Genomic DNA, 9,020 nt, shown 5'->3' with positions numbered 1-9,020 from the left:
ATAACACTTTAAACTAATAACCTAAGCTAACTAACTTGAGTGTCAATAATAAGGATTGAGAACATTTGCTGGCCAACATTACAGGTGAATGTGGTCATGCAACTGTGGATCATGTCTCTACATGTTTATAAATGTTTGTCACAAATGCATCATGGGAAACGTGTCTCCTGTTGCTCTCCTGTGTTTTTTCAATTTTTTTTCCTCCCTTCGTTTTTATTGCGAGAACAACGCTTTAGAGACTCAACAATAAATTCCCATTTTTGAGCAGCAATCTTTTGCCAAGTTTTGAAAGGTACGTATCACCGGGTCAATAAAACTTCAATCTATCATTTGATGTTTTGTTAATTTTCGGATGGATGTGTTTTTTCGTTATTTTTCGATGAGAAAGAAAACGCAGAGCAGTCGAGCTATTATCCGCCTGCTCGGGGAGTCGGGGACCTAAAAGGCGTTTATGGTATGGTCGAATTTGACTCGGAAATGCGCCCAAAGTGAGGGGTCGTCTGACAAAATATTGCTCATCAAATGATCCCCTGACATGTCTAGTGTCGTTTCCAAAAATTATAATCCACTTTCATGCCGCAGTTTTTATTTTCTTCCGTCGTTTTTAACATCACCCTCATCGTTTGCTACAACGATTTTTCCTTCCCGTTTACATTCTTCTCGCCAGCAGCCAGCCATCATCTGCAGGTGCGCTGCTTTTCTGCCACCGGACAGCCGGGGTGGGCGGGTTCGCTTGGTTTACTTAAATATAGCTCATTCTGAATAAAAAATCAAGACTTGGGTTCAACCGGAGGGCCCACTGCGAAGAAACGAACAAACCCACGTTCAATGCGCAGGGGGCGGGGTTTGTCGCAAAATTGTCGTTCTCGCTTTGGTCGAACTGTTCACAACATCCCGCCCCACAGGCTTTTATACAAATTGTGATTGGTTTATCTGATAAAGAGCTCTGCTATGATTCGATACCTTCGCTGTCCGTTTCATTAGAGTGGTTGCATAAGTTGCCTTCTTTCTTTATATGTCCATGGTTGCCTTGGCCTTGGATATACATTACAAAACAAACTCTGGCTTCTGACGATTTACTTTTTATAACCCACTCCAGCTGGATAGTAGAGACTGCCATGTTGTTTTAGATTCTACAGTAGTAACAATTGAACAAAAAAAAAGTTTTTATCCTTCCCAACATGCAACCCTAAATATATCTGCTGCACTTTTGCCTAAACATGATTTGGAGTTAGCTAACCAAAGCACACATTTATGTTCTTTCAGGTGATCTTTAGCAGCCATGGCCCGTACCAAGCAGACTGCCCGTAAGTCCACAGGAGGTAAAGCCCCACGTAAACAGCTGGCCACAAAGGCTGCTCGCAAGAGCGCCCCATCCACTGGTGGTGTCAAGAAGCCCCATCGTTACAGGTGAGAGCCCACAAAGTACTGCTTATGTTGGAAAGGTTAACATAACATTCAGTTTAATGCCATTTCTTGTATGTGCAGATATAAAGTTATACTCAACTATCATAAAGATCGATTCAATAGTTTTCATCCAGCCCCCAAGGAAGTCTCTGGGGACAGACTTCAGTTATTTTAATTGAGTTTAACTTTATAATGTAGAAAACATTGTGAAAAGCATCTCTTAGTGGAGTGGTCTGAGAGAGGAGCTCTAACATTCAATCACAGTATGTAGGGGTGCAAGGAGAAGACAGAAAAAGGTGCACCAGATGAAGAGTAATGTGTTATGATAAAATCAAAGAAAAATAACACAAGTTCACTTTAAAACCAAATAATAATTTTTGCAGGCCCGGTACTGTGGCTCTGCGTGAGATCCGTCGTTATCAGAAGTCCACTGAGCTGCTGATCCGCAAGCTGCCCTTCCAGCGTCTGGTGAGAGAAATCGCCCAGGACTTCAAGACCGATCTGCGTTTCCAGAGTGCAGCCATCGGAGCCCTGCAGGTCAGCAGTACTACATATAGGAACCATTAAACTAATACCATGCTCCAGCATTCCGTCTAAAAAAACAATGTTTTGATTCTTCCCTCTGCAGGAGGCCAGTGAGGCCTACCTGGTGGGTCTGTTTGAGGACACCAACCTGTGCGCCATCCACGCCAAGCGTGTCACCATCATGCCCAAAGACATCCAGCTGGCACGTCGTATCCGCGGGGAACGCGCTTAACATGTTTTCTGATTTATTATATGCTTGTCTTCTTGCCCTTTCACCACTCTTTCTATCCCTCTCCTTCCATTATACTTAGTTAGTAGTTTGGTTTGAGGTTCTATATATATCATATGATTGTGATAACCGTAAATGTGTGATCATGTCTTCTTTGGTGCTACTAGTAGAAACGTTTTCTTAGAGATACCACGTTTGAACCTTTTGAATCACATTTACACTCCTCTATTCTTACCAGCTAGCTCAAAGGAATGCCTCGTTATCTCAAGCAAGGTGTTTTTGCAAGCCAAGAATAGTTTGTGATCTGAATTGAGCATAGGAAATTAGCATTAAGGTTGAGACATTTTCATCTTTAGACGGACATTTTACATTGATATAATGGGTCTTGTAATTTTTTTTTAAATAGAAGTTTGTTGTAAAAGTAGTGGTTCTTTATTTTCTTTTTTACAATAATGGTGTATTTCTACTGTTACTGTTGTATCAAAAAAACAAAAGTGTGATTCTGGTTGTGAGTTAAAAAACGTCATTGTGACATAAGATGACAATGCATTTTTGGCAAAAAAAAAAACAAGCGGCATATATGTAGCAAATCTATGTTGATATTTAGATTTTAAGCCACATTATTAATTCCAGGTAATGTTTTGACTTTTTGTTCCTCTCAGGTTGACACGATAACCTATTTTTTTTCTATTGTGTTTTTGATTAATGTTTTCAGTCATTTCTTCAAAAGCAAAATATTTGTACACCGGAATTCACATACAAACATAATAAACAGATTATTGTGGTTAAATGATCCGTATGACTGAGTATCTACTTTAAATATTTTTCATATGAGTTGAGTTGATAACTTGGGACAGAAAGCTAAAATGCTGCACATTTTTTACAAGGAAGACTTAAATAACCCAAACTTTTTTTGTTGAGATCTTAGCCTGAACTTTATTGTTTGTATACCGAGAGTATGTTTTAATTGTAGTATGCTGAATGTTGCGGGATTTGGGATTGTTGTGATATTTAAATTAAACAGTACACTAGAACAATAATAGAAAAAACGTTTTCTCCAAATGTTATACAAGAACTGCAGGGTCACCATCTCACCAAACAATCAGAGTTCGCTTTGCATTATGCGATTTTCCGATTAAATAATGCACGTGTATTATCTTTCACCTTCACCACTAAACAGACTTACACTTGTCACATTTATTATAACAGCAAGTTTTTTGAAAACCGCTGAAAAGTACGACTAACTTTTTCGGTTTGACCCGCACGGTCACATAATATTGGATGGACAAAACAAACAACAAAACCCAGCAGCAGCACGCCTGTGTGCCCCGTCTACAAAGCAAATAGTCGCGGCTTGTTTATCTAGATATGAACAAAAGCAGCTCGACCTGGGGGGTGACCGGTGACCAGCGTGTCAAAGTGACCACAGATAAACTGTGCTGTTGCATTGTGGGACAGATGATTGACGCGGCGGCCATTTTCCCGCTGGACGCTGCTTCCCATTGTGGATACGAAGAAGAAAATAGAGACAAGCCAAACATTTCTCACGACTTCTAGTCACTTTTCTCATAGGTAAGCCTCGTCAAATATGCCTCTGCGTTAGTAAATTAACTTTGTATTTTAAAGTTGCATTTTATTTGAATTATTAGGCACATTTAACAGCGAACAACCTCAGTTTTAATCGTGTCTGAAAATAACAAACGCGGCTGTCGAAAGGACGGTGAAATTCAGTCGTTACCGCAGCCGCTCAAGAGAAAATTTGTTTCAAATAATGCGCCGGTTCAGCTCGGTGCCATGCCGCCGTAAGGGACCGTTCAGCTTTCCTAAGACTATTTATGCGTTCGTTGAAATGTTTTCTGTCTTGTTCTCTCATTTACCGACAAACTGTCGCAGCAGTTATTTCTCAAATTGAAGTTGTTGATGTGCTACTCCTTTGCTCTTCTGCCCTGGCTCTTTATCCCGTTTGCGCATCAAACCGCCGCCATCATCAGAGCGGGGGTGGGCGGACCTAGCAACAGTGTAGTCGTCAGCTGTTGAGCCCGCCTACTGTGAAGACTGCATGATGATTGGCTCATACGTTGTATTTTTAGCTACGTATTAGTTTAGCGGCCAATTGTACCTTCGTTAATGGTTGATTGAAGTCTGGTTGATAGTGAAAGGGAATGTGTTGTATGTTTACTTACCCGAAAAGTTTACTTAATTGAAGTTGCCTCAAGTGTATCACACCAACAAATACAGAAATGGACACATTAGTTTACTTTCCTATAGCTGTTTGCATCAATAGTGGAATTGTTTTGTAATTGAGTGAAAACAGGGTCAATTTAGAAAAAGAAATAAAGATAACTTTAAAGGACCAATCTTAACTTTGGAAAGTGTTGTGCAAGCTATAGAAACGTTGCTGAACTCTTTATCCTTTTGCCTGTGTCTTCTCTAGGTGATCTTTAGCAGACATGGCCCGTACCAAGCAGACTGCCCGTAAGTCCACTGGAGGCAAAGCCCCACGTAAACAGCTGGCCACAAAGGCTGCTCGCAAGAGTGCCCCATCCACTGGTGGTGTCAAGAAGCCCCATCGTTACAGGTGAGACAAGAAAAATGTTTTTACTGTATTATAGGTTGGACAAAAATTATTAACCATGAATTACTGAGTGATTGGATTTCTTTACAAAAAAAAATCTCAAACACTAGATTGTCAACCATCACTAAACTTGCTGTAGGTGTCCAGCTTTGTATAGTTTGACTTTAATGCAGTTGATGTAAAAAGAAAAAAAAAGTCTTCAGCCTAATCTTGCTTCCCATGTGCTCTTCACGTAATTAATTAATTCTTTTTTTGTTAAGGCCCGGAACTGTGGCTCTGCGTGAGATCCGTCGTTATCAGAAGTCCACTGAGCTGCTGATCCGCAAGCTGCCCTTCCAGCGTCTGGTGAGAGAAATCGCCCAGGACTTCAAGACCGATCTGCGTTTCCAGAGTGCAGCCATCGGAGCCCTGCAGGTCAGCAGTACTACACAATGCCGTCATAGTTGGCAAAGATCGTTAAGAGTGTACTCCTAACTGTACATGAATGAAGTTGTAAATACTATACATACAAAATATGCTAAAAGCATGGCATATTCACATAGACAGGACTACTGAAGACTACACTGTACATACACTGTTTATAGAATTCTTCCATTTATTCTAAAAAAGTGTCAAAACTAATGACAATCGCCAATATTAAAGCTACGAAAGCCAAAAGTGAAATTGGTAGACGAGTCATTTTATCGCTACTGACAACTGTTGTTTGCTGTTTTCCCCCTCTGCAGGAGGCCAGTGAGGCCTACCTGGTGGGTCTGTTCGAGGACACCAACCTGTGCGCCATCCACGCCAAGCGTGTCACCATCATGCCCAAAGACATCCAGCTGGCACGTCGTATCCGCGGGGAACGCGCTTAAACGCTCTGTCCTCCTCTCTGTCCTTTACCTCTTCCTGCCCCTCAATTGTTCCCTCTCTCCCTCCCCGTGTTAGTAGTGTGTAGGGGAAAACTGATTATATTATGGATAAAGTGTATAGTCGTGTTTTTCTTAGTGCTCTTGGCAGCAGACTTCTAGGGTACTATCTTTTTCGTGCATGTACCAACTCTTTGGTGATGAGATCTCCTCAAGCACATGTCTCCTAGTTTGCACTGTTTCTAATCTGACTGTTTGGGAGAGGATGATTTGTGGACAGAATAATGAAAAAATGTGGACTAGAACAATGCAAATATTCGGGGGGGCAGACAGGAGAAGAGGCTGGGTATGTGTCTGCTGGGGGACTCTGGTCTCTATTCTGCAGCAGGGTGCTAGAAGAACTTACCTAGTCCTCTTCTCCTGCTCTCTATCCTCTGGCAGCCTAGCTCAGACATGAGCATAGACGGAGGCCGAGGCTGGATGTTCTGTCCCTGTATGTGTCTGCATGAGTGTTGGCTCTGATCACCACAGCAAATTGTATACAATCCATCAGCATCTTTGGAGTTGAATTATGATTATCATATTGATCATTGCTGTCATTCGTCTTGTTAAGTTTATTTTTTTCTTCCAAATAAGTCTCACGCACAGGATTATTTCCTTGTATTTCTCCTTCAAACTATTTGTGGATGATATGGAGATGGGGGGGATACATCAGATTAAAATTTACAGAGGAAAAAAAACAACACAAAAAAACAAAAAAAAAATTCTACTGAAATGTGAAGCTACTGACTCGTCTTGGCACCAAAGTTTGATCCTCTTGTAGACACTCTTTTTCCTAACTGACAGAAGAGTTTAACCTCCCTTGTTTTAGTAGTGTTCCGATTGGTATCATCTAATTATTTAAAGCCAAAGCTTTAGAAACGAGTATGGTATCAGAGATAGTTTTTTAGCAGTGACTAATTTAACAAAATACCTTTTTTATATCAAAGGTTCATCTAGGCTTGCAATGTTCCCAAAAAACCAAAAGCTCTCAAAGTTTGAAAATATTTTTTTCAAACAAACAAGAAAACTGATTAAAATGTGAAATCGGTTCTACATGACTAATAATACTGGTCTTGTTTTCTGAATATGTCCCCCCTTGCTTCATTTTTCTTTCACCAGATCAGTGGATCGTCTGTATGCCGTTTCTCAGGTTGACTATTCACCCTTAATTTTTATTTTATTTTTCGCTCAATTTGATTTTCTTTATTTTTTAAATGTCGAGGATAATATTTCAATCAAACAATGTTTGTAATTTCCAGATTTGTCAAATAAGGTGGTAATAAATGGATGTTACACACACTCCTGTGTCTGTGGTCTGCACACTTACACTTTCATCAGTTTTTTTCACACCTTTATTCATTGTTATTTAATACAAATGAAGTAAAACATGGTGTGGGCCGCATCATGTTGTGGGGATGCTTCTCTTCAGCAGGGACAGGGAAGCTGTTGGTGGGAAGATGGATGTAGCCAAATACAGGGCAATCTTCGAATAAAACCTCTTGGAGTCTTCAAAAGACCTGAGACTGGGGCGGAGGTTCACCTTCCAGCAGGACAACGACCCTAAACATACAGCCAGGGCTACAATGGAATTGTTTTTAGACCAAAGCACATCCATAGGTTAGAATGGCCAGGTCAGTCTGTAGATGTGCAAAGCTGGTAGAGATATACCCCAAGACTTGCAGCGAAAGTGTGTGTTGGTCTATCACATAAAATCCCAATACAATACATTTACGTTTGTGATTGTAACGTGACAAAACATGAAAGGTGTAATGAGTATGAATACTTTTGCAAGCCACTGTAACAGGCCTGAACAGCTGTATCAAACTCCTGTGAGCATTAACCTAACGCAGATGATAGCTGCACCACTAGATGGCAGTAACATACCATGTCTGTGTTGGTTATAACCTTAAAACTCCTTCCCACTGGGGCACAAACCTGCTGATGTCACACTGCTTCAGCTTGCAGTGAACAAGGACAATATCATTATTTGCTTTTTATTAATACATTTGAATGTGTGCAAGTCCTGTAACATCTGTTTAACCTGAAATGTCCATCCCTGTCTCCTAAAACATATTCAAACATACTATAGGCCTTTGATTTACAATTCCACTTGGGATTCCTTGTGTATGATAATAACAATTATTTGAGCTGCCTTTACCCATTTATTTATTTATTTTTTCTGGATCGAGTGTGATTCGACAATCTTTCACACAGACACATAAACACAGATGTGAGACTCTAGCATTACAATTAATATCCTTTTTCTCAGTTGACATCATTCCTCTCAAAAGTGTTTCCTTTCAGCGTTCCACTTTCTTGATTAAAAGAGATAAAGCCGTGCCCTCGGCTATATTCACCACAATAAACACATACGCACACTGTGGCCGAGGCTCTGATCAGTAACACACATACAAACAAACATCTAATCAAACACCACCCTTTAATCCTGTTGTTTTGAATGGGCGCTATAGATACACACACATACACAAGCCAACACACACAAACACACACTTATGTACACAACTCAAAGTCAAGCCCTCACTTCCGGGGGGTTGATGGTCATCTTTGTGTGTTTGTGTGTGTGTTTTGTGGAAACAGAATTCTGCCTATTTGTCAGATCTGATTGACAGTTCAAATGATTTAAATGAGCCACAAATGTCAACGTCAAAAGTCAAAATTATTTCTATAGCACATTTGAAAACAAGATCAGTTGACCAAAGTGCTGTACAAATGTAATCAGTCAAACCAAATCCAATCTTTATAAGGACAGAAGGTTTATTGAATATTGCTTAAATCATTTCTTCATATAGCCTATACCACCTAAGGTGGTCATTTAGTTTTCCCTTTTAGCCTAGGTGTTTGTCGAAAAAAAATTGTAAATATAATTTTACAAATGCAAATTTGCATTGGTACAACTAACACTTCAAGCAGCAGAGGGTGGGTGTTTCAATAATGTATTCATTTATACTTTTAGCTGCCTGTGTTCATTGCTCTTGCTTGCTAACCATTTTTTGATGCAGTCTCAATCCCAGCACATTGTTACAGTAATGTGTTACAGATTAGCCAGGATTGGTATGAGGCACATTCTGTCTGGTTGTAGCTGGTCGTTTATCGGTTATGTGAATGTAAATATATTAAACATCAATTGTTTTATTCACTTAAACATAAATATATACTGAGCCTTAAGACTTACACCCTGGCCACTGCTGAAATACAGTAGTCCTGGTTAGGAATCATTGGAGTTAGATACATTTGAGGTATCATGCAAAGGCATTTTATCTATTCCATTTTATCTGAGAGATAAAACAAGTCAATTCTACCCACAGTTCTGCTAAACCAAGGACCAAACAATCATGTAATCATTTGTATAATATACTTTCTTCTCTCCTTGTCT

General features: G+C 39.9%; 2 protein-coding genes across 2 annotated transcripts; both read left to right on the top strand.

Moving 5' to 3' along the window:
• Positions 1 to 139: 139 nt before the first annotated feature.
• On the top strand, positions 140 to 2,954 carry LOC307271564 (histone H3.3A). Its single transcript, XM_080054077.1, has 4 exons — positions 140 to 292; positions 1,267 to 1,410; positions 1,791 to 1,944; positions 2,036 to 2,954. The coding sequence occupies exons 2-4, from the start codon at positions 1,283 to 1,285 to the stop codon at positions 2,162 to 2,164; spliced, it is 411 nt and encodes a 136-aa protein (XP_079910203.1). The 5' UTR covers positions 140 to 292; positions 1,267 to 1,282; the 3' UTR covers positions 2,165 to 2,954.
• Positions 2,955 to 3,637: 683 nt separating this feature from the next.
• Positions 3,638 to 6,925, top strand: LOC307271041 (histone H3.3A). Its single transcript, XM_080053551.1, has 4 exons — positions 3,638 to 3,733; positions 4,596 to 4,739; positions 4,997 to 5,150; positions 5,462 to 6,925. The coding sequence occupies exons 2-4, from the start codon at positions 4,612 to 4,614 to the stop codon at positions 5,588 to 5,590; spliced, it is 411 nt and encodes a 136-aa protein (XP_079909677.1). The 5' UTR covers positions 3,638 to 3,733; positions 4,596 to 4,611; the 3' UTR covers positions 5,591 to 6,925.
• The last annotated feature ends 2,095 nt before the right edge of the window (positions 6,926 to 9,020 follow it).

The sequence above is a fragment of the Ammodytes marinus genome (genome assembly GCF_949987685.1).
Source record: "Ammodytes marinus genome assembly, chromosome: 3".
NCBI classification, from domain to species: Eukaryota; Metazoa; Chordata; class Actinopteri; order Uranoscopiformes; family Ammodytidae; genus Ammodytes; species Ammodytes marinus.
The sequence above is the reverse complement of the archived record's forward strand: the minus strand, read 5'-3'. Positions and strand labels throughout refer to the sequence as shown.